This window comes from Candoia aspera, chromosome 2 (genome assembly GCF_035149785.1).
Source record: "Candoia aspera isolate rCanAsp1 chromosome 2, rCanAsp1.hap2, whole genome shotgun sequence".
Taxonomy (NCBI): Eukaryota; Metazoa; Chordata; class Lepidosauria; order Squamata; family Boidae; genus Candoia; species Candoia aspera.
This window is the reverse complement of record NC_086154.1, coordinates 52778471-52805061: the sequence shown is the minus strand read 5'-3', so window position 1 is coordinate 52805061 and position 26591 is coordinate 52778471. Positions and strand designations below refer to the sequence as shown.

The 26591-nt window shown below is 38.7% G+C and overlaps 1 protein-coding gene across 2 annotated transcripts; it reads right to left on the bottom strand.

The window, feature by feature from the left end:
- Positions 1-588: 588 nt before the first annotated feature.
- Positions 589-24747, bottom strand: ACAD9 (acyl-CoA dehydrogenase family member 9). 2 transcript variants are annotated; one of them, XM_063291814.1, is made up of 18 exons: positions 24581-24747; positions 18197-18290; positions 17470-17571; positions 15863-15969; positions 15165-15265; positions 13647-13725; positions 13071-13245; positions 11998-12071; positions 11496-11571; positions 9963-10033; positions 9582-9701; positions 8433-8561; positions 7143-7222; positions 5869-5989; positions 3764-3841; positions 3415-3543; positions 2457-2529; positions 589-868 (listed from the first exon to the last, which is right to left on the bottom strand). In XM_063291814.1, the coding sequence occupies exons 1-18, from the start codon at positions 24704-24706 to the stop codon at positions 768-770; spliced, it is 1836 nt and encodes a 611-aa protein (XP_063147884.1). In that variant the 5' UTR covers positions 24707-24747; the 3' UTR covers positions 589-767. The 2 variants fall into 2 exon arrangements, with proteins under 2 accessions (XP_063147884.1, XP_063147885.1); XM_063291815.1 differs by lacking the exons at positions 18197-18290; positions 24581-24747 and having other exon boundaries at positions 15863-16002; positions 17470-18150.
- Positions 24748-26591: the final 1844 nt, after the last annotated feature.

Sequence of the window (26591 nt, the reverse complement as noted above, 5' to 3'; positions counted from 1 at the left end):
TAGGTAGTCCTTGGGTTACAATGGCAATTGGGCCTGGAATTTCTGTCACTAAGCGATGCAGTCATAAAGTGCAACGTCACGTGATCAGCTGCTTAGTGACAGCAATCCCACCAATCTCTGTTACCATCGTTAAGAGAGCACTTCACGTAACCATGACTTGCGACTTCCTGCTGGCTTCTGACAAGCAATCAGTGAGGAAGTCGCAAGTCCCAGGCAGCTCACAACAGGCAGGTGGGCAGGTAAGTGGCTGCTGCGGTGTTGCATAAGTGCGGCTGGACTGGGGGTGGCTGCTGCAGGCTGTGGGAAGGCTTGCAGGTGGACACACACACAAATACTGGAATGAATGAAATGTGTACATGTTTTCATATAAATATGAATATACAGTATAAATGTGTATGCATGCATGCATGCATGCATGCATGCATGCATTCCAAAATTATTTTTCCCATGAAGGAAAACGTTGGGAATCCATATTCTAGTATGGTACAGGAGCCATCTTAAAAGCATGGCCTCATATATGACCACGGACTGCACCCTCTAGTGCTGGGGAGGGAGGGAGGAAGAGATAGATGACAGCAGGAAGCAGGCTTACACAATTTATTACTTTATTTCATTCTATAAAATTGCACTGCAGGATACGAAACTGAATTTCATGAAGATGTTATTAGTCACGAGTTTTGTCCCAGTTCTAAGAATATACCTGAGGATCCAGTTTGTACACATTCAGTGACACTATGCACTCTGGCTCCAGCAGTATTTTCCAACTTTCAGAATGTTCTATTAAGTGGGTGTGAACAAATATAGGATCTTTTTTCCAGAACTTGATTTGCCACTTTTTTAATGCTGTCATCCAGGTTTTCAGGAGAATCTAGAGATAATGGAAACAGAAGTAATTGTTCCCTTAAGGACACAGCTAAATGAGAAAGAAGACAGGAAACATAAGCTGTCAAGCTGGTAGCAACAATCGCACATTCCTCATTAAGGGAAAGAAGTATTATGGGAAGAATGAAAAGCCTGCTTTGCCACACATATTCCTAAGATACACTGAAGGCATGTTTTAGACAGGATGGCAGTAGTACCAATTCAGCTTTAGCATGTTTGCTGTATTTACTATTTTTTTGACACCTCAGAGGGATGACAGTTATTTTATTTATTTATTTGTTCAATTTATAGTGTCACATACATGACTCTGGACAGCTCACAAAATTAAACACACACAAACAAAAAATAGTAATAATAAAAATAACCAAAATCATAATGAAAAGTATAAAAAAATTGAAACAATAAAAACTATTAAAAACATAAAAAACATAATCTGCATCATAAATGTGAGGACTGGTCGCAAAGTAACTTTTTTATCACTGTTGTAACTGTGAACAGTGGCTGTACAAGGCAGTTGCTAAACAAGGACTACCTGTATCACCCTTTAGTAGGCTCCATACCACCACTGCCAGATCCCTAGGCCAGGTGGCAAAGCCGTGTTTTCAGGCCCTTCCGGAAGGCCAATAAGGTTGGGGCCAATTTGACCTCAGGGAGGAGGATGTTCCAGAGACCGGGTACCACGGCAGAAAAGCCTCTCCTTCTGGGTCCCATCAGTTGACATTCCTTAGTGGACAGGCCTATAACATGCCCCTTTTGCCAGACCTGATGGGATGGGTAGATGTAATTGGGGAGAGGCGGTCCCTCAAATAACCTGGCCCCACGCCACGTAGAGCTTTATAGGTCATTACCAGCACTTTGAATTGAACCTGGAAGCAAATTGGTAACCAATGCAGCTTGGGGAGGAGAGATGTAACATGCACTGATTTAGGTGCTCACATAACTGCTCGCACCACTGCCTTTTGCACAAGCTGAAGCTTCTGGATGTTCTTCAAGGGCAGCCCCATATACAGCATGTTATAGTAATCCATGCAGGAGGTGACCAGGATACGAGTGACTGAGAGTAGAGCTTCCCAATACAGGAATGGGCGCAACTGGCTCACAACCTGAAGTTGTGCAAAGGGTCTCCTGGCCATGACTACCACCTGCTTATTGAGCAGGAGTTGTGAGTCCAGAAGGACCCCCAGATTACGCACAGGGTCTGTCTGGGGCAGTGCCACCCCATCCAGAACCAAAGATGGTAAGTTCCAAGCTCCTAATGGTCCCCAAACCTAAAACCACTTAGTCTTGCCAGGTCTTAATAGTACCTGGCCAGCTTAGGCTCAGAAGCTGAGCAAGGTCAGATCTGGCACTTGGATGGAAGATTTCAGAGGGTATCAGGGCTGCAGGACAGACCAGGAAGTTGACAAACATCCAGAAAGAAGACAGTGGCAAGTCATCTCCACAGTACTGGCAACAGAATTCCATGGCCATGTCCATGAAATCACTAGGAATCAACCTTTTTAAAAGTCCTTCAAGTAAATTTTGTTACAGCTAAAGCAGCAATACAAAATACTGAAGTCAATTGTAACACTTACTTTTTTCTAATGATACCATCGTGTAATTATTCTGAAAACAAGCTTCAGTGCAGAAAATATTTGCAAGCAGCACCTAGAATTCAGTTAAGTTATTAGCGGTTTGAACTAAACCTGTTCCTAAATATGCTTCAGGAATTTTAATCCATATAGCGTTATCAACTCATGATATGCATGGCTTGCACACTAACTCTGCTTACTCAGCTCTAGGTACACCATATTATCTGCATAGTAAGTAGAAACTGACTGTCTCTCTCTTCCTTCCTTCCTGCTTCACAGTGCCTGTTGCCTCACAGCTGAATAACTCCATGGCTGAAGTATGAAAGATTAAGAAAAGATTTTTTTATATCATTGCCTCTATAACAATCAGAACGTAATAATAATTTCAAACCTTCTGAAGAAACTTTTTAATTTCTACATTTCATTCAATGTTTGGTTTTGTAATCTGAAAATAATTTTAAAACATTGGTTTTGTCCTGTCATCTAAGACATACAGGTTTCAATATCTAAACGATTCTAGAGGAAGGAAGGATTATTTTGCTAATTTATAGTTAAAGCCTATCCTGGCTCATCAGCTAGTGCAGACAGAATAATCAAATATAACATGCTAGGCAGGAGTCACTTTCTACTCATCTCCAACATCTACATGCAAGCTTTCTACATAGGATTCCTTTTAGATGAAAACCATAAGAAAATTATCGTGGATTCATTGAATTATTTCAAAATTATGCTAACATTATGATCCACTGGAGAAACAAAGCAAGAACCTGATTTTTTTTGTTACAAAATCATCTTGTCACAGACATTTTTTCAGCCTTTTAAAAACGCTACAATTGGAAATCTACATAAACCTTGGTCTCAGTTAAATTAAAAAAAAAAAATCTGAATTTTCCCCTTTCTGTCTGCTTGACTATGCTGTCATTCAGGTTCATCACATCATTAAGACATAAAACAAACTCACCTCATGATCATGATTATTCAAACCAATACAGATAGCTCGACTAGCCCTGGATATGACTGCAGTCATTGCATATAGATTAATGACAACATCTGCCACTTTTTTAAGAACCATCTGCTCATCCACAAGAGTCTAGTATGAAAGAAAACAATAATGAATCACTAGCCATAATATATTGTAATGATTTAAACAAATAACAGCAATAATCATTTCCCCATACTGGTATGTGGTTGGAATGAAACTTCAGACATTTAATTTGCTTGGATTAGTAGAATGAGTCAAGAAATAAGTGAGGAGAAAGACAAATAAATGAAAAGATTCTGGTTTATTATTCTGGTCAAGCTATGTTTACCTTGCCAAACCTCATCAGCAAATTTTCAACTGTCTTTCCAAAATCACAGACGTTTAGCTCAAGTTTCTCGACACTTTCCTGCAAAGGAAAAAAAAATCTAGAGCACTATGTATTTTCATCTCAACTTGAGACATGGACACTAAGTACAGATTTGCATGCCTGGGTGACTTTCGCAGTCTTAAGTTCAGCAGCCGATATTCAGTTAAGTACAGAGTGTAGATGGCTACTTAAAACCAGTACACCAAGAAAATAACTGATCGTCTGTTGGTCTGTTGATTTGATGATTTTAATGCAAGTGGGCCTTTTATTAAAAAAAAAAAAAAGGGGGGGGGAGAGACTAAAGAATGTTAAAGAAACCAAACCAGAGTTAATGCTTTGACAAGATTTTTGGGATGAGGTTATCTTTAAGTTTCAGAACTCTTTCTTTTTTAGGGTTCTTTCTAGCCTATTACCAACCCAGGAAATACATTTTCTTTCTTAAACATATGCAGGCTGAAAACAAGGCAAGGGTCGGTAAGAATGACCTCACTCAGCCATTAACTTTATCAGCTTTAGACCTGCAGCCAGTTGAAACGCACTTTTCAAATAACTGGTCCTGATCCCAGAAAAAAAAAACCCAGTTCATTTATTTATTTATTTTTCAAATTCCTGTCACCGCCCATCTCCCCCAAGAGGGACTCCTTTCATTTAGCTCTTTTCACACATCAAGTTCCATGTCTTCACTCTTAGGTGTAAATGTGATACTAGTACCAAGAGCAAGGAAGGTGATGAATGACTGAAGCATTACAAGGCAGTTCAGTAAAGCAGTCTAACTGCAGTTTGGTTTGTATTTATACAAATTGATACAGGATTTGGTAAATACAAGTAATTGTACAGATTTGGCAATTTCTCATTGAAACAGTGGGTATCCAAACTTACGCAAAAACCCTAATGTGAACACCAAATTTATATTATTTATATCATAGCTTTCCTAAAAAGTAAGTTGCAGGGACAAAAGCATATATTAATCATTTGAAAAAGCTACCACTAACAGAGCAGAAGAATGAAGCATTAAAAAACTATCATGGAAAAATACATTAAAGCTGGAAACAGAGCAAGACAATTCAGTAAAAATAGGTGGAGAAAGAGAGACCTTCCTATAGGGAGGATGCAAAAGGCTACACTTGCTTTTTATATGGAAAGTTTCAGGCTCTCCAGGCAAGTTTATAAAATGTTTGTCTGAGACCCTGAAAAGCTGTTGGAAGCCAATTTGCAGGATGCGCTTAACCAAATCAACGAAAGACCAAGTGCATTATGCAAACCCAGCAGTCCGCCATTTCCAGATTAAGATCTTGGCTGAACTAACCCCAAAGTGCTCAAATTGAATGGTAATGTGACTTAATCTAGCCAGGATCAAAATCACGACTACTATTACATTTCCTAGCTTGCTTAGTTTTTTTTTTTTAGTTTTTTTTTTATCCCACCTTTACTACTCTTATAAATAACTCAAGGCCGGGAACATCCCTAATACTCCTTCCTTCTCCTATTTTCCTGACAACAACCACCCTGCAAGGTGAGTTGGGCTGAGAGGGAGTGACTGGCCCAAGGTCACCCAGCCGACTTTCATGCCTAAGGAGGGACTAGAACTCACCATCTCCTGGTTTCTAGCCTGGAGCCTTAACCACTAAACCAATGGGAAAATAAACAACAACCCACCACCAGAAGCTGCAAAGGAGCATTTGTAAAGAAGGCCCTTCACAGCAAAAACGGCTACTCCCACTTTAACAGGGAGCTGCTGGGAGCAGCAGCAGCTAGACTGCGTAAAAGGGGGCAGTGTCTCCAATGCAGGACTAAATGGACCAACAGTCTAAACCAGCATTTTTCAACCTTGGCCACTTTAAGATGTATGGACTTCAACTCCCAGAATTCCTCAGCCAGAATGCTGCTGGGGAATTCTGGGAGTTGAAGTCCACACATCTTAAAGTGGCCAAGGTTGAAAATGCTGGACTAAACTACAGAAAAGCAAACATCTTTGTTCCCCGTACGAATGGAGGAATTTGGTATCACTCTAAAAAGCCTGAAGAACTTCAATTTTGTGAATCATTATTTTTGTATGGAACACTTACTTTGAGACTGGGATGAACTCCTCCTCCTTTTCCAATTAAGCCTATGCTTGGAGCCCTGCTGCTAAACACCCTGCTCGTAAGTACATTCCACATCACTTTTACATTTCTTTTCTTGAATTCTCTGCAGAAGAATAAGTATTAATTTAAATCATGTGCATATGTAATGCCATGCATAATTATCTTTGTACTTTAAAAAGACTTTACCTCCCCTAAAGAGCCACTCATTTTACTCAACATTTGTCCCCCTGCTTCTCATTCTTCCCAACTAGGCCATGCTTCAGGTGGCTGCGGCTTCAGTCCATGGGTGGAGATGGGGGCGGGGGCAATTCTTGCTGGCTCAGGAGCAGCCCTGGGGTTGGTATGCCGTGACAAGGGCTCTGCTCTGAAAAGGCAGAACCAGGACTCCTGCTTCTGGGGTTGTTCAGTGGCTAGAGTTGAAACTACATCTTAAGCCTCTGCAAAACCTAAAGCACCCCAAATTCAAAGAATTAAAAGGGATCAAGTTGTCTCATCTGCTTTGAGGGCCACTGTCAGGACGTCTGTTGTCTACAGGCTGTGCTTTCTATACACCTGGATTTATTTATTTTTTAATGTACAAAACTGATATGGCTGCCCATCTTACATACAGTACATTACTCTGGGTGGCTTAGGACAATCATCAAGAAAACAATGTAAGTAAAACTACGAACAAATCAAGAAACAGAAGTAAAATAACAACATAATAACCAAGGCACTGTACAACAAATTCACAACACAAACCATGGCTGTGTTGGACTCATCTTACATCCTGGTCTGGATTAGAGAGGTTATGGCCTTCATTTCTTAATCTTTGCAATATATTCAAAGCATCATATAGATGAAATTAATTCTGACACATCATAGTTACTGTGGTATCAGCAGAAACAGTAGAACTAAAGAATGTGAGTTCGCATATCCAGACTCAGTGTTATTGTATAAGCTACGTTGAGTTTCCCGATTACATACCTTTTCTACTGGAATGATGCCAAATCACAGCAACAACAGTTAACTGGCCAACACTGCAAACATTTTTTTGTAGTTTTAATAAAGTCACAGTAGGTTTTAACTTTAAAACTGTCCCTCCAAAACAATGCAAATACAGCATTATTAAAATGGTCTATTAATGCATACTGCGTATCTACAAGAAAAAATAAATTTGAAGCAATCTTTTCCTTCAGTGCTGCTTCTACCTACCAATTTTCAATATGTATTCAGTTATTATTCATTTAATACAATTATTTCAAAAAATTACATACTTTATTTTTTCAGTTAGGATTTTGCCTGCATACTGCATGCCTGTCAAGGCAATATACATCCTCAAAACTTCATTTGTTCCCTGAAACAGAAATATTTGAGCAATTTAAATTTGGATTGTCATACAGTCAGACTGGTCTTAAGTGTTATTTCTGTCAACAGCTTGAGAAGATACATTTAAATTATATTCAAGGATTAAAGGTGCCTTATTGTTATAAGACTATTGGAAAAGTTACATTGTATTTTCTCTGAAAACCACAACCATTATTCCTAATACATTCAAATAATACTATAATCAGATACTTTAGGATTAATGTACCTTATTCAATCAAAAGTATTTCCATATGTGCCTGTACAGCCTCATGCTGAGCTTTATTAGTTCCCTGGATAGCTTTGGGAATACCCCCACCTCCTGTGTACTGTAAGTGTATAACGAAGGGCTCTCTATGTACACCAATGCACACAGACATAAAGCCTTGTGTGGACCATGATCATTAGGATCTCCCTACTTGAGGATCTCTATGCATACACTGACGTGTGCTTGGAATCACTCTAGGTATGTAGACTAAGCTGCCAGACACATCAGAAGATAGGATTGCCTGTTTTGGTTTTATGAGTCTTCACCCATTTATTTAGTTTTCTATATAATTTTTTGAGATCCAGTTTGGAGTAGTTGTTAAGGCACCAGGTTAGAAACCAGCAGACTGTGAGTTCTAGTCCTGCTTTAGATATGGAAGCCAGCTGGGCCACTCTGGGCAAGTCAGTCTCTTTCAGCCCTGGGAAGAAGGCAAGGGCCAGAAAATCTTGCCAAGAAAACTGCAGGGACTTGTCCAGGCAGTCACCAGGAGTCAAGAATGACTGCAAAGACAACCCCCTTTCCCAAATCCCAGCACTTTTGACAAGAACTGTATGAAGAATACCATTTTTTAATGCATTACTGTTTTTTTTTAAAGCAAAGGAGGAATAGATGGACAATTTTATCAGTGGGGTCCCTCAAGGGTCTGTGCTTTCTAACTTTTAATATTGGACACGGGCAAATTGCCCTAATTTTCCATATATACTGACGGAATCTGAGCTGTAACTATTCAGGGAAAAAATCTTGGGGACAGAATGGATAATTCAATGAAGATATTTACTCAGTGTATGGCAGCTGTGAAAAAGGCGAACTGCGTAAGGAATATTAGAAAAGGGATTACTCCAGTGGTTCTTAAAAAGACATGCATCTGTCTCCTAGTTTTATATAAATACTTGTGAGACTGAATGCAACTGATAGGACAAGCATTCTTATTTACCTCAAAAATCAGAAGTATCCTACAATCTCGGAGGTAGCGCTCATACGGATAGTCTTTCATGTAGCCAAGGCCTCCAAGAATTTGCAATGCTTCACTCACGCAAACCCAAGCACCTTCAGAACTGAACACCTGCCAATAGTCATAGAAATACTACCTGTAATTCATACATAAGCTAGTGTTTTTTAAACTTAATATAAGAAGCACTTAGTTTTGGTTTTTAAATTAAATTTTGTCATGCTAGCGGGATCAAGATGTCAAGCTGTATTTCAAGTTATGAAAAACAGCATGAGCTTTTTAAGTGGGGACAGATTTATTAGTAACCACTGCTAAACTACAGAATATGAAGATATGAGCGATTAGTTTATAAGAACAATTTTGGCCTCAAGTATTGCTCAAAATAAAAATGCAGACATTTTAGTCTCATGATCTAAGCAAACAGCCCAAAACAGGCTATATGTGCCTAGGGAATATATTCTGCTCTCCTGTTTGTTTGTTTTGTTCATTTTGCTTTTTTCTGCTTTCAGATATTTATACCTCTGGAAATTCTAGGATCCTCCAAACCTGATATAGCCATCTTTAGTGCTATTGAAAAGTAACACTCTGAGAACCAAAGTCAATTCTCAGTTAGGGTTCTCATAGAATGCACATTCTCTATATACTATTCACCCGTAACAAGACCAACGCTAAACTAGTGAAGGACACAGAAGATATGCAAAACTGCCCCCCACAATGCTGAATTTTAGCAAATTTGCATTTGTTCGCTAAATACGTTTCACTGATAATTTCTACAATCCTACCTGCAACTGGGAACCCTTCTAAAACTGATGACTGCACAAGAGAATTAAGGATGGTGTTTGTGGTCATCCCCATGTCCTCTTTCCTTATTTACTTCAACTTGTGATGTAGACAAACCTTAGTGACTGACATTCTAACTATTGTTTTCATTTCAGTTAGATTTACAGAGCCTTATAAATAAGCAGTCACATCATGCCCAAAAGGAACTGAATTGATACAAGTACTACCATTTAAAGAAACAAACAAAAGCGTTTAACTGGAATAGCTGAAAACAAAGAAAGGGGGAAAATATTACAGATTTTTTTTTTAGGAGAGATACTCATAGCCTTACACCAATATCTCAGTGATGCCTACTTTAACAATGGCAGCTTCAACCGAGCAATCTGTGATCCCTGGCCTGTCCATCATTCCTGCAGTGAGATAGGCCATGCTTTCCATTACATAAGCTTTCTGAGCCATAAGGGCAAACTTCTCCTGAAAGATTCAATTAAAAGATCCATTCATATTTAAATATTCTGAATAAAAAATAACATTAGAATTTATTCTCAATTGCAAGAAATCATGAATTAATACATTATTCTTATTAAACTTGCAGTAATTCATTTTATTTATAGCTGTATGTAAACCATGATTTTAAATAAGTACTACTACACACATAATTTGATATTGCTGAAAGCCTTCTAAATCCCTTAACATTTCCCAGAACAATAAATTAAACTGCAGTTTCTCATTTACCTGAATTAATCCAAATTCACTCAGCTTCTTATTGAACTGTTTTCTTGTACAAGCATACTCTGCTGTCATTTCTTTAAAAAGTGAGAAAAGGAGGCAATTGAAGAAGGCTGTGTATTAGCACTCACTCTGAAAAGCAACATCTTATTTAAATTTGTAAATGAGAAGCAATTTAGAATTAATGTAATGAATTAAATTGACTCATCTGTAAGATGGACAATTCCTACTACATGAAATCCAGATGAACTTTTGCATCTATTAATGGCACCATCAATGCAATGTCAGTTGTATTTATATTTACACATTTCTAGTGAGATCCTGCTATATTTTCACTGATGCAAAATATGACTAGGTAAAGGTAAAGGTTTCCCTTGACATTAAGTCCAGTCGTGTCTGACTCTAGGGGGCGGTGCTCATCTCCGTTTCAAAGCCGAAGAGCCGGCGTTTGTCTGTAGACAGTTCTGCGGTCATGTGGCCGGCATGACTAAACGGAACGCCGTTACCTGCCCACCGAAGCGGCACCTATTAATCTACTCACATTTGCATGTTTTCGAACTGCCAGGTTGGCAGGAGCTGGGACTAGCAACGGGAGCTCACCCCGTCACGCGGATTCAAACCGCCGACCTTCCGATTGGCAAGCTCAACGGTTTAACCCGCAGCGCCACCGCATCCCTAAAATATGACTACTGTATTGCAAAATATTGTCTTAATGTCTAAAGCATTTATTTCAAATACAAAGTGTGAACTTCAGGATATTTAAAGGCAAAAGCTCTTTTTAAACATTCATATTTACCTCAGTTAAAATAGAAATTTTTTTTAACGGCTTGCATGTAGTTTTCTTCCATACTGTTGCATAAAGTAGCTAAACAAAAAGCCACACTCTTTTTGAGCCCAGGATACATATAATAATAATAATAAAAAAATGTGTGCTACATAACAACCCCCCCCCCCCAAAAAACCGAAAAACTGCCTAAACACACAAGGAAATCATTTCCAGGAGATTGAGTAAAAGCAGGTTAGGGTTCTCTGTCCCCAAATGCTAGGCATTTATGAGTCCCTACAGCACAACACGAACTTGTTTCCTCCACCAAACCTGGTGATTTTCATTAAAAATTATACCTACAACAAGCACGTACCAGAACATCTCAGACGCTTTAGACAGTGCTCTCCAAACCACAACCGCCTTGCAATGTCGCCCCAATACTCCAGGGCCCACCCAACCTACAAAGGCATTAAAACCTTTCCCTTCAGCCAACACTTCTCAACATTATGACTTGCTGCACTAATGAATAAAATTCTAGGCTGAGATCAAAATAAAGGTCAGCATGTAATTCCTAAAGAAAATATTATGTCAAAGAGATTTTGTTTATTTATTTATTGCATTTCTTCACCGCCCATCTCGTACTAGCGACTGCAATAACTAAAACTAATATTTATAGGGATGGAACAGTAATCTTTGCACAGAAGGTCTTTAACATGACCAAGAACAATGTAGAACTTTAATTGAACTTGGCAACTCAGAAAGCTTAGCCTTACCAATCAGCTTTTTAATCATTCCAGCAGAAGCACTGCCCATGCTAAATCTTCCACTGTTTAGAATATTCATAGCTACCTGAAATATAGATAAGGAGAGTACATTTACATGGATTTTCTCTCACGGCTCCCTTTTATTCAAGACCCAAGTGTCAGTTTTATTCATTTAGCTAGAATTCTGCACAACTGATCATGCTATCTTACGATTAAGGGCAAATTCATTAACTTCTCTAAACTGTTTCTAATGTCCTATTGTGGAATCACCATTTTGGGCATGTCTCTTGATTGAGCCTTGATTTTTCAGCCTTCATCAAGTCCATTACCACCTTCAACTACACAGATTTACAACTCACAAATACGCCACTTTCAACTTCCCCTCCAAACTATTTCCTCTTTTATGATTATCCATTGACATTTCACTTTCCAAATTAATTCTACTTTCCCTTGTGAAATTCATCCTCTAAATGTTACAGTGAAATGTAAGGAGTTACTCTCTACATCATACCTTAAATCCTCCTCCAACTTCTCCAATAACATTCTCTATAGGTACTGCTGTATTTTCAAAGTGAACTTCACAAGCTGTAAGATAAAAACTACTCATTCAACTGATTTGCAATATTCCTGGAGATACAAACACTCAAAATTAAGTAAAAAGACTTGAAGATTTCAAGGCTGGGAGTGAGCCCAAGACTAAATATGGAGCCCATCATTCTAACTTCCAACGCTCCTCATTCCCCAATGTAGACATAACCTGTGACTGTTGCTGACAAAACTGTGTGTGAAGTTGAGTTTTCAATTCCAGTTAGATGCAGGTTCTCAATGAGGTGAATACCAGATATAAAAAGATTGAGATGGTGAGAAGAAAAGAGGTGTGTGCAATTCTTCGGCTCCTGACTCTGTGTCCTGGGTTCAGTACTAATTGATTTAATTCATCAATATGTGTTATTCTGAAACTAGACCATAATATTTTGGAGAATATTAATTAATATAGGATGCCATGAAAAAGAAAGACGATCCTTGCTCTAGACTCCCATACAAGAATACACTAATATAAAGTGTGCTAAGTGTTGGCGTGAAATTTGTTGTTCTAAATGTTATTTGTGTGGAATGGTTGCTATAAAAATTCCCATTTCCTATTGTATGTTTGCTTATTCTGAACAGTAGGTATAATTGCATAAATCTTAATTACACTTAATTTCTGGTACAGTGTTACCTTCAGCAGGACAAAGATCCAAAAGACATAAAAATAAATATGGCATATGAAGTCCCACCATCTACCACTAACTTCTATTAATGAAGGGTACAGCTTACAGAATAGGATAACAGCATCGTGGGTTTTTACTTGGAAAATCTAAAACTCTTATAAATAAATGCAGATATGAAGTAAAGATGGTGAATATGATCATGCAACTAAAAACATTCAGAAAATATATGCATATAAATCACTTTTTTTGCCAATTAAAAGAAATCTGTCCCAGACATTTTAGAAAAAGCAGTTGACAAAAACACTGGAATTGCTTTTGTGGTCCAGTAAACAATTTAGACTTGTATCTTCCAAAATAATAATATAATTCTTACTATTAGATCCACGTATACCCAGTTTATCCTCTGGTTTTCCATTAGTGATTCCACCAAAAGATCTTTCCACAATGAAAGCAGTAATTCTGTCTTTTACTGCACCGTCTTTATCAACAATCTCAGTTCTTGCAAACACAGTAAAGATATCTGCAATACCACCATTTGATATCCATATCTGCAGTTCAAAGAAAAGGACGTATTTTATGTTCCACTTGGAAATAAAATGGAAGTTACTTCACTAAGTACATATGAACTGATAGGCAGGTTTCTCTTTTTGTTGGATCTTTAGCATGCATCTTTGGTATGTTCTCTTCAGAAATCATTAGCTGAGACTGAATATAGATCTGACAAACTGGATTCAACACTGGGAAATGAATCCTTTTGAAACACTGAATAGTTAGAAAGTTCACACACAGAAAAGCACCTTTAGATATACCCGCTTTAGGTTTATAGGTTACTTTAGTGCTTGTGCAATTCACTCTTTGTAACTGGGCTAATCTTATCCAGCTAACTTTCCCTTCAGAAATGTAGATGGCATTGGTTAAACTAACACAGACAAAATATCCTGTTCAGTACCTTTGAACCATTTAACATATAATGCTTTCCATCTTCACTCAAGGTGGCTCTGGTCTGGATGGATGCAGCATCACTTCCACTGAAATACAGGTAAATCAGGAAAATGGGATTTGGTAGCTGAATTGAGCCAGTGAACCCAATATTCTTTCCACTTGAGAAATCTAAACCTGAAAAATCTAGGCATTATTATCATTCCAAACATTTCAAAATAATTCCTTAAAAGTGGTTCTTAAATTGCTCCTACGAGTAACTACAACTCTTCCTATTAGGTACAATCTCAGAAAAAATTAACAAGAAACATCATAATTTAATGAGATATATACTTAAAGCAATGAGAGTAAATTTTGTTCAACAGTGGAAGGAAGAGACAATTCCAACAATACCTGATTGGGAACTTAAACTTGGAAAATATGCCGCAATGGCAAAATATATTTACACAACAGAAGTCTAACTAAATTTAAGCAAGAATGTTTCTCATACATAAAATGCATCACACAGCATGAGAAATATAATCACTTACAGTCTGGCTTCTAAGGGGGCCTAAATGTCTACAAATATTGCGAATTAGCAGATGTATAAAAAGGGCAGAGTCAGAAACCCAATCGTTCTTTTTTATTTTCCTTTTTCTATTTTCCTACTTTTTTAGTATTTTAATTCTTGTTAAATTTGCTTTATCTATTTTTCCTTTCATTAATATGATTGATATATATATAAACACACACACAATGTAAAAATACAACATTAATTTAATATTAATTAATCAACTTAAGATAGAAACCTTTATACACAAATACTCTGATGTGAGTCATATAGTTTCTTTTTTCGGTTATACTCAACTTTGGATGAAAAAGCCAAATAACTTTATGCTTGTAATACTGACATCCTAAATTGTAATTAATATTGATATAACACTTTTTTCTTCTCTATTTTCAACACTCTAAGATATCTAAATAATACAATGTCAATGATTTTTAATCATATTATATAAACATCACTGTATTGAAAAAATACAATGTATCAAGATTAATAATATAATGGAAAAAAAACTAATTATGTGTATGTGTATTTGTGTGGGGGGTGAACTAATTAAATATGGCATTTACTGCTTTAGATCATTCAGAGTTTAGCAAGAATTTCTTCCTATATCTTTGCAACTGTTTTGTCACATAGGCAGTATCCACAACGCCGAGCTTCTGGTCAAATGAAACAGTATGCGTGTCAGTCCCCTTGTTTGTAAGTATCTCTGTCTGTAGTGAGGGAAAAGTGGGAGCCTGCACTCTTGGATGCCTTTTTTCAAGGAACAAGACTTTCCCCATTCTCACAAGGCTTGTCCCACCCGCCACAGTGAGCACATCTGTTAAACCCCAAAGGTATGTGAGCAGTATTCTGCTAAACGCAAACAGGAAGCAGAAAATGGCTTAGTTAAGGCCACAGGGCCAGTTCTTGAGAGGAAATCATTCTCACCAGGGATGTGTAAATAAATTTAGTCTTTTAATAAATTCATTATAAAAATGCTACCTTCCTGGTTCTGTGAGACAAAATGCTGCAACGTGCTCCCCAGAAGCCAGTTTAGGTAGATACTTCTTCTTCTGTTCCTCAGTGCCTGCAATCAGGAGCCCCTGCCAACAGCAAACAAATAAACCAACCAGTCATACAGGGAAGCATCTTAGAATCACACGTATTAGGATCATAGAAACAAACTACTCCCTCGGGCCATGTCATTCCAGGAAGTGGTGCTGTGAGTGCCATGGTTTCATGTCCATTGCAAGTCTTCCTAAGGTGCGCAGTACCTGTTCCCAAAAACTATGAAAGGAAAGGGGCATTGAAATGACGACCATTTAGTAGGTAACTGAAGGCAATCTCACAAAGACCTAACATAAATTCTTCAGAAATCTATAAGAATTAGCACATACTAAATTTTAAAACTCCTCAGAAGTTAAATGTATTTATCTAAACCAAATTAAGGCCATGCTGCTTTTGTTTTGGCCTAGTATTTATTTACACAAATTCCTCCCAAGGTTTCTAATAATGGAGTTGAGGATCTTGCCCTTTATTGCTCAAATCTAAGATTTCAATTCATTATCAACCTTCAATTTAATCTCTTTATACATACAGCATATCTATGATCTTCTCTGAAATGCATGACCAGCTTTGAAACAGTGATGCTTATGACCTTAGAAAAAGACAAATTAATACATTAATAAAGGAAAAATTACCTTTAGCCCTATAGCCTGATGAGCTGCCAAAGTTACTGCAATAGCTCCATCTTGAGAAGTTATTTCTCCTAAACGTGCATACATTGTATTTGAAAGACCAAGGCCACCTGAAAAAGATGTAGTCTAACAAAACAAATTGTCTGCAACACAGAAATTAAACAAAACTGCTTTGTGATTTTTAAAAATCTTTATAATCAATTGAGGGTTTTTTTTCCTTAAAGAAAACATTTTCTGTGTTTATAAAAACAAAGAAAACAATGAAAACATTGACCCTGCTTGGGATTGCCTGCTATACAGTGTTTCAGCTGCAGTTCCAAAAATGGGCATTGGCATCTCCACCTGTTTGCAGCTTTTTAAAACTGGGCATCTTCTCCTGAGATTGCCCAGAAAAAGATATACTGTACAAACTTACAAATAAGCCATTTATTAAGCCATATTAAATTTTAGTGCCAAAACACACCCCCAAAATTGGGTTTGGCTTATCCCTGGATGGGCTAATCTATGAGTATATACTGTAATACTTTTTAAAAGTAGCCGTATATCCTGTATGTACTTGTGTATAAGCCCATCCATGGATAAGCTGACCCTTGAATTTTTAACCAAAATACCATGAAAAATGGACAATCCATGGGTTACCCACAGATAAGCCAACTGTAAAAATTAAAGCTTACGAAAATTTCGAGGGTTGGTTTATCCACAGGTGGCACATTTTTCATATTTAGTTACAAATTCAAGGGTCAGCTTATCCACAGATGGGCTTATATGCAAGCATATATAGTACTTCTTTGAAAGAGTTGCAGAAAAGTGCCATGTTCACGTCTCAACAAACTCCAAAGCAGTGTCTGGCAACTGAATCTTACACAATGCTCAGCCTTAGTATCTCTTAATCACCTAAACAGAATTATAGCCAACTTTCTGTCAAGACTTGTTTTCCATAAAATATTCTTTAAAATTTCTTCTCCTTTTGTCTCACCAATGTAGAACAACTGTACATAGGGTTTCATTTTTCACACATCTGTCATGAAGACTCCAATGCCATATTCTACAGTCTTGCTTTCATTACCAGCTATGGGATAGTCTGCTGTATTCATCAATAGCTTGTAGCTCTAGGTGTCCAGGCCAGAGACAAAAAGATGTGGAACCCCTTAGGATTGTATATGCTAATTTATGTAAAAGCGTATTAAGTGGCTTGCTCAAAGAATCCTGCAATTTTAAGCAACGCCAATAATAATAATAATAATAATAATAATAATAATAATAATAATAATATGTTTTGAGGCAATAATAATAATTGTAAGTGAAAATTGAAAATTTCAATTTTTCCCAGCCCCAAAATACTATAGAGAAACAGCACTACCACATCAACTCAATGTTCAAACACAGTTAGAAGTTTTAAATCTATAAGGAAACAGATTTTCAATTCCCCCCTAAAATATGTCTAGGAGGTAAAAGATCAAAAATCTGTATAGGAGGAAACTAAAAAATAAAAACAATTAAACTAAAATAATGTGTCAAAAATGTGCAAATAAATGTGTAAATGGTCAAAGCATCTGTTGCTCCAAAAGAACAAAAAATAACCTCCAATTTTCTACACACTTTCCACTCACCATATTCCTCTGGTATCTGCATGCCAAAGAGCCCCAGATTCTTCAGCCCATTAAAAGTTTCTTGTGGAATTTTAGCATCTTGATCAATTTTCTTAGAATCCACTAACAAACATGCAGAAAACCATAGATTATAACTGATTAATAATTACATGTCTCAACAGTAAGCTTCAGACATTACTTTGGCAGACTAACACAACAGAAGCAAGCTTGTTCAGTCTATTTCACCGACTTAGCTTGTGTTCTTATACTTATTTAGTTACGAAGTAAGCAAAGGAGTTGTGTGCGTATCCTTCCTTTTGCTTTACAGTTATCTCTCCAGCTGTTTATAGCCATCCTGGCTTCCTGACTTCAGTTAAATTTAGGAGCTCGTGAAGGAACTTTTCCCTTTGGGAGAAACATACCTCAAATATTAAAAACATGTCCCCAGATGCCACCTGGAAACATTTGAAATAAATTCTCAAACACTCAGAGAATAAAGGAGAGGGGGAAAAAGGTAACTTTTCGAAAAATTGCAATGCAGGTTTCAGCACAGCATTAGTAAAACTCCTTAGTACGATACCTGCTGTTTTACACTTTTTACTAAGATACACATGAAAAAAATACAGGTAAGCAACAAGCTACACTTGATCATTTTATTGTTAGTATTATATATTAGTTTTATACTTGGCATGATGAAAAGCCTTTCAGAAAAAGGAAAAAACAAGTTCTGAGGAGGGCAAAAGCGTACCTTCTTCACAGAAGAATTTTTCCACTGGTGCTACGAAGTGATTGATTTCTTCCAATTCTTCATTGCTAATTTCAGGATAGGGAAAAACTTCCTTCTGAAATGACAGATTTTAATAATTTTTGTAAAAAAAAAATGTTTGTTGTGTTCAAAGAAATGGCCAAGGCCATGTAGGTGACTGAGTCCAGCTTCCTGCTCAGTGCAGGAACCCAATTCAAGCATTCCTGCCGGTCAGCTGACTAGTGTCTGCTTGAACACATCCTGTGCTGGCAAGCCCACCTTCACCCTAGGTATCTGATCCTACCATTAAACTATTCTTGATGCCGTATTACCATTTCATAACTTGGCAGATATTCTTTACTCAGGCATGGGCCGCATAATTTAAGGAAAAGGAAAGTGGTAACTGGTAATCGTCTCTCTTTCAACACTTCAGAGGCTCATTTCCATTTTCTACAGCTTCATATAATGTATTTGAAGCTGAACTGACAGAAATTCCTTCAACCCAAGTTGTGGTGATCCTCTCCGCACAAGTTTCCCTCTGGAATGTTTTTTGTCTCTTTCAGATGTGGGATACTTAAAACAGTCTCAAAATCCTGCTTCCCATGATAGTGACTCTGGGTGGCCGCCAGTCCACCGGCCTTCTGTAAGACCGATAAATCTCTGTCCCCAAATAGTCCAGCTGACAGTTTGGTGGGACAGAGGAAAGATGTGGAGCAAAGCTCCCAGCAGCGCTGCAGCCTAGCAACCGACCAGCTGTGCTATCTTTGGACAGAGGTATACCAGTATCACAAAAGACTGGTACACAGTTTTACTATTCTCCCTGTTGCTTGGGCTAGAGGGGGAAACTAGCGGAACTCTCATCAGTGTCACCCCTGCTCCCAAATACCCAAACCAGGCAAGTGTTAGAAAGAAAAGCATGCAAGTGACTATACTGTCAGGAAGTATCCCATACAGCTTGGAAAATGGCACTGCTTCACTGTCATGGGAGACATGCAGATGAGCCATATGTCCCTGAATGGTTTTACTCACCATATCCATACAGATGATGAATAATTTGGGTTATAAGACAGAATTCCATAGCGAGGCTTTTGGTGGGAACATGGTGGTCTGAACAGACAACGAGGCAAATTTTTGGGCTCAGGCAGGTTTTTCCTGAAGCCCAGGAGCGTTTTTCCGGAGAAAGGAAAACACTCGGAATTACCCCATCTGTCCTAGGGAAGGCGGCTTGTAGCCAGAAAATCGCAAACAATGTTTGCGATCCACTGCTAAGAGCAGCCAGGAGGCTGGGGCGTCACCATTTCCAAACCACGCTGTAGCCTTAAAGGGACACTAAGACTGGCCACCCCATTTCTAAATCACCCAATTTATTTTTAAGTATGTGTACCCTAAGAGAGGCTTTCTACAGCAAGGAGAAACACGTTCTCTTGATGCTTGTTATTTTTATGATTAGTTTCTTTAGAAAAAATTCTCTTTAAGTTTTGGATTTTGCTTTCCACCCAAATATTAAGGAAGGTTGAGAGTACGTAATTGTCTCCCTGTTATTATTTTTGTACTAAATTTGAAGACTTTAGCATTCTCCTACACGGTGAATCTGCTGTTTTGAACTTTCAGCTGTTACTACTTTCCCTGGGGAACAGCCTGTTATCATACTTTCACTTGTGTAAACACGTTTCACAACTTCTCTATTATCTCACACCAAGGGAGCGCCATAACTTACTGCGTGAGACATGGAGGATTTCAATCAGACTTTCTCCGATTTTCACTGAGACTTTAAACAGATTCGTTTTTATTCCCGTCAAGTTTTTATGCAAGGCATTCAGGACATTGTGGAAAACATGAGGTCTAAAATGTGTCATCTGGTTGGGGATGTTGTGGACGATATTGAAGAGCGTAACAATGATAAAAATGTCTCTTCTAATAGCGAGATCGGGGCTTCTGTTGAAATGCTAGATGAAGATTGGATAGTTGAGTTGAAGAAATTAAAGGGACAGATCAAGTTGCAAGCTGTAAGTGAAATTGATTTCCTGATGGAATGTTATGGAAAAGAAGGGGTTATTATGTATGGGAGGCTTTCTGTTGAGAAGTCGGAGTTTTTAAGGGAGCAGTTGAGCTGTCTGATTTCTTTATGAAAAAAGCTCTGTATTGTGGGGATATTTAAATGCTCTGGTTTATTTTGAAGTGGGCTGAGAGTTTAAGTTTATCTGGATTGCTTCTAGGGTTTGTTTGACTTCATTCATCTTTAATGATTTGGATCAAGATTAATAAGGTATAATAAAAGCTTGGTTTTAGGCTTAATATGATTAAGATTATAATTGTTGTATTACTAATTATGATGGCAGACAATTTATATGCTTTTTAGTTTGATTTTTATTATAGTAGACAGAAATGTATAGAATAGTAGTAGGAAGGAAATAAGCAAATAAATGTTATCTTTGGGGGGGAAATTGATTAGGATGGATGGATGGATGGATGGATGGATGGATATATATATATATATATATATTCTTTTTCTTTTAATATAAAGGGTTAAACAACTGTATTTAGTGACTTTTATCATGCGCCAATGGAATGTTTTATAGAAATAATGTGATTTTGGTTTAATATAGAGTAAGGGATTGATTATGGAAAATTTGTTGTATATTCTTGCTGTTAAAAGTCAGAAGTCACCTTCTTGTAATTGTAATTTTTTTTTCTTGTGTTTTCACACTTTTTTACTTTTCCCTTTTCCCTTTTTGTAGTTTTTTTTGCTTTTTTGTAGTTTTTATCTTTGTCTTAACTCTAATAAAATTCTTATGAAAAAAAGGACAGAATTCCATAGTATAAGTGCTATGGGGTTTAAATACCTCCCCACACCCCCTGCAACCAGCACCATTTTCTGGAGACAGCCATACAAGGAGGGGTAAAACCACTGCAAATTGGTATCACCCGCACATAACTCAACCCTCTGTACAATGATACTACTGTTAGTACCAAAAGCTGAAAGTTTCAAAAGAATCAACAAATGTTCTCTTCCCAGTGAAGGTCATCCAATAGAGTGACCAAGATTGTTTCAGTGCCAAATCTAGGCCAAAATCATTATTGAAATGGACCTTGAAAGTCAGTTACTAGCAAGAATGAGTAGGACAGATCTGTTCCTTCCTTCAGAAAGTATATTAACCACTAGCCTATAACTACTGAGATCTGAATACAGTGCTGATTCTTTTTCAGGACTGGTGTTTCTACAATCTCTTTGATAGAATGTATAACTGCCTAGACCAAGCTGGCCATCCCTCCCCTACTAGATGTCATAAGCTATTACACAGAAGAGCCGAGCAACCTTTAAAAGTACTTTGTAGACCCTTTTTCAACTCTCTCCTGGCTCAGTTCATAAATACCATTGCGGGGAATATTGTCTAAAAACTGGGAGTCCAGGTTTCACAATAAATACTGCTGCTCTGTGACAGTAATTACACTTGCTCCATAATCTACAGCCGATGATTTTCTCCAATTCTCTTCCATCTTCCAAACTTGGTTGATGCGGATAACTTCACATTTTATGTAGCAAATGAATGGCAAATGTGCACTGATGCTTTCAGCAACAAATATACAAACTGTGAATGATACAAGTTCATGTTCATGTAACCAGCTCATACTTATGACGGTTGCAGCATCTCATGGTCACGTAATTGCCATTTGTGACCTTCCCTGCCAGCTTCCCACAAGCAAAGTCAATGAAGAAGCCAGCAGGGAAGGTTGCTCCAGTAAGTTGCTCCTGTTCCCAGTGCTTTTTCTTTTTCTCCCAAGGAGCCTGGTTACAGAGTATGAGATCCCAGGGACCTCATATTCCACAGCATGCACCCACGCGCAGCACCCTCTTGCACTCAATAGCACATGCCTACTTGTATAGCACCATTGCAGCCACCTGTGCACCCTCCTGCATCCTGCAGCAACCAGCCCCAGCGCGCACTTCCACACCCTGCAGCAGCCACCACTGGCTCAGCCACACTTGTGCGGCACCGCAACAGCCACTTAACTGCCCACTGGCCTGTTTGTGAGCTGCCTGGGACTTGCAACTTCAAGCCAGCTTCCTCATTTTGCTTGTTGGAAGCCAGCAGGAAGTCACGAGGAGGTCCTCACTCAAAAACCGACAATCCTTGTTTAATGACAGCAACAGGGACTGCCTGGGTTGCCACTGCTAAGTGATGCAGTTGCGTGCTGTTTCACTTTATGACTGTATCACTTAGTGATGTAAATTCCAGTCCCAATTACCATTGTTAAGTGAAGACTACCTGTATTTCTTCAATTTATATGGCCACTTGCTCAGTGCAGTGTATATCATCAATAAACAATTAAATTAATATAAAATAATACAGTAAACAAATAACAAAAACTTAACGACATAAAGTGCCACGAAAAATTCATCCAACAAGATCATACCACTCCCTGACCCAGTGACTGGGGAAAGAGCATTTTAATGCTTTTCAAAAGGGCAGGTGGGATTCGGGCTAACCAAATCTCAGGGGAAATGCTGTTCCAAGGGGTGGGGTCAGCCATAGAGAAGGCACCTCTCCTGGGTCCTGCCAGATGATATTGCCCAAGTGATAGGACCTGGAGCATCTCGGTCCTGTCAGAACTTGTAAGAAATAATTGGAGCTATGTAGTCCAGCAAGTAGCCCTATTCCATAGAGGGATTTAGATTGAAGAAGTAGCATCTTGAATTGCATCTGGAAGCTAATTGGTAACAGTACAGTTCACAAAATAGAGCTGTTACATGGCCATATGGGGGTACGTCCATAACTACCTGAGCCACTACATTCTCGCCCAGCTGCAGCTTCCAAGTGGTCATCAAAGGCAGCCCCTTATAAAGTGCATTGCAGCCATCCAATTGCAAAGGCATGAGCAGGGCCTCCCAATCCAGAATTGGGTGCACAAGGTGGAGCTGTGCAGACCTTCTGAGCCATGGCTGTCACTTGCTCTTTGAGCAGCAGCTATGAGTCTTGGACGACCCAAAAGGCATACCAGGTCTGTTTGGGGCACTGTGACTTTACTAAGAAACAAAGATGGAAAATCTCTGTATTTAAAATCTACAGCCACTTGGTTTCACAAGGGTTGAATCTGAAAGAACTTCAACAGCATCAGTTGGAGCCCAGGACTGATATGTACAACAGAGTATCATCAGCATCCTGATGATATCTAGCTCTGTGCTGACAGATGATTTCACCCAGTGGTTTCATGTAAACATGTAGGAATAAGGAGATAATTAAGCCTTGAGGCACCCCACAAAGAAAAGTCCTTGAGCTAAACCTCTCCCTCTTTATGAATGTCAACTGGTACCAGGAGGAAGGAGGAGAACCACCACAACACTGTGCCTCTCACTCCCAACCCCTGAGCTGGTCCAAAAAGATACCATGATGAATGGTATGGAGGATGACGGAAAGATCAAGGAGGGCCAGGATGGACAGACCAAAGCATTATTTCTTCTCCAGAAAATGTAACATTTTCTGTAAGATACTGCAATGCAACAAAAGAGAAAAAGTGACTCCAAAAACTCCATAAACTTTAGGAAAATGGATGTTAAGTATGACTTCCTCAATAAACAGGTACATGTAACAGAGAGTCATACTGCCAACTTCAATTTAGAACTTTTCATCATCTTGCAATACCAAAGTTCTGTTTCAAACACACAACAATCATCAGGGCCCACTTAAAAGCCCTGCCAGGAAAAGAGAACCAAAGTGAGTGTGCTTGCTGTTTTTGAAATTAAAAGAATAAGCTTGATGCAAATTTCCTCTGGAAAAAAAAACATTAAAAGCTAAGATTTTCAGTCCAATGGTAAGTTTGCATTTAAGCATTTAGAGAACCAGTTTGGTCCAGTGGTTAAGCCACCAGGCTAGAAACCAGAAGGATCAGAGTTCTAGTCCCACCTTAGGCATGAAAGCAGCTGGTTGACCTTGGGCCAACCCTCCTTCTCTTGTTGTTTACAAATAAATTGCCGTGGAACAGCTGAACATTACCATACTCTTGATCTGCCATCTGAGTGGATTCTAATAAAAATCATCACTTAGTTTTTAGCTTGGATCCTTCCCTTCCCATAGGGACACTTAGCTTCAGCTTATTGATTTCATGGTTCTAACACTTCCCTCATCTATATACCTACAGCCTAAAACTAGAGACAAAGTTTGACAACTGAATTCGCGCTGAAACACAAGAGGAGTAAAGGTTTCTTTTCTAACTCTAGCCTGAGAAAGGACAATGGGGAGAAACGAGGCAAACACCACCTGCAGTTAAAAAGCAAACCCAGATTATAACGGGCATCGCCAAGGGGCTTCAGAGATACCGGAAACCTGGAGCCTTCCCCTCTATCCCGTAAGACCCAACGTCCCAGGCGCAGGGAAACGACGGCCTCACCGTTTGGAAGTTCCCCAAGAAAAGCTCCTTAACAAAAGTGGGCCGAGGGAAGCCAGTGCGAAACAGCCTGGTCCCGGTCGGCAGCACAGTGCGCGCCACTCGCAGAAGCAGACCCAGCCCACTCATGTCTCCGACCGCAGCTCTCCCGTCGTCCCGGGGCGAGGAAACGGCCGGCGCACGTTAGTGACGCAATGCCGAATCGCCAAAGTCTGGTGACGTTGCCGCGTCCGCAGCCTTTGGTTAGAATCTAGGTTGGAGACGCCGGGAGGCTGCGGGAAGTTGAAGCGTTTGGCGCTGACGTGCAAAAGATCTTTCAAGCACCGAAACCTGCTCGGACTGGAAGGCAAGCCAAGGCAGATTCAGGCTTGCGTGGAAATAAAACCTGGATTTGGACCTGCAGTGGATGGTTTTGACTCTTGCAAAACGTTTTGGAGTATTCTCAGACCCATCTCTTTTTAGCAGTAAGAGTCGTAGAACACCTGTCTGTGGCACAATCATCCCTTCAGCCTGCCTTGAGGCATCCTGAATGTTTGGGAGATCTTGAAGTTTTTTTTTAATCATATTTTCCAACAACCCCCTCTCCCCCGCAACTGTGGATTGTGATGCTCAGTGTTTATATTAGCACTACCATGTGCGCCCTTTTCCTCGCGGCATTTAGTTATGTTTTTAGTGGTTCGTTTTGTGCTATTTTATTTCCATTTTGATTTATGTACTGTATTTCATAATAGTAGATTTAAAAAAGAACGGAGCAGCCTGAGTGATCTTGCTTCTTTTTTTTCTCAAAAGCAAGTAAGTCTTAAGGTAAAATAGACGTGCTTTGGGCTGAGTACTTTATCATTTGTTGAATATAAGTATCCGTTTGTTAAAAATGCAAAATGACCTTCCGTCTGGCTGCCTGACTCCGCTACAGCCCTGGGGAGCTTACAATTTAAAAATTAAAAAGAAAACAACATACATAAAAGAAAAAAATGGTGTAGCTGACTGGAAGACAGAATCAAAAACCGAAAGGGTTCAACTTAGGTTCTGGGAGAACCACCAGTTGTTTGACAGTTGTCTAACATGACATTACAGTGTGCTCAACTTTTTTCTCATAGGAAGAAACCAATTTGGGGGAGTGGTTTTTAGCAGAAAAAGTGCAGAAGGGGAGGAGTCATCTACCACAGCTTTCAGTTAACAAGTTTAGAATAATACTTTTTTTGCCCTCACTCCTGCGATTTGAATATTTTAAAACCAGTTAATTTTCTTGTCCATTTCCACTATTTGATTAATTTTAGGTACTTTCTCAAATGGTACTTAATTATCTATACTTATTTATCTATGAATATATTTTGTTGATTTGAACAGCATGTAAGACATTGGAAAGCAGACTGACAAGGCTACATCTGATTTTTGAATTTTTCTGCTTCCTCCTCCGTCTGTTTTATATCACCCATACCATCCATTATTTTACCTAATACACGCAAAGTTATGTCACCAGGCTTGGGGATCCCAGGGAACTGGTGGCATCCTAAGATGGCTCACTTATTGTGATTGATATACTCACTCTCTCTGTGCTTTGTGGTTTGCATATTTTAATTTTTAATAATATTTTGATTTTTAATAATGACTGTTTCTATTTTTTATAATGATAGTTTTTATATTGTTGTTGTATTTTATTGTATGCCACCCAGTCACTTTTTGTGAAATGGGTGGCCATACAAATTTGATAGATAGATAGATAGATAGATAGATAGATAGATAGATAGATAGATAGATAGATAGATAGAGGAAGAATTCTGGAGAACTCAAATACTTGCACTGTTCTTGCCTAAGGCTGCATCTTGGATCGGCACTGAGGCACTGATCATAGCAGCACAAGAACAGGCACTAAGCTCCAGATCCATAGAAATGGGTCTACCACACTAGACAGGACCCAAGGTGCAGACTGTGCAGAGAGGCCTCAGAGACAGTCCAACACATAGTGGCAGGACGTAAGATGCAGGCAGGAACAGCATACACTGAACGGCACAAC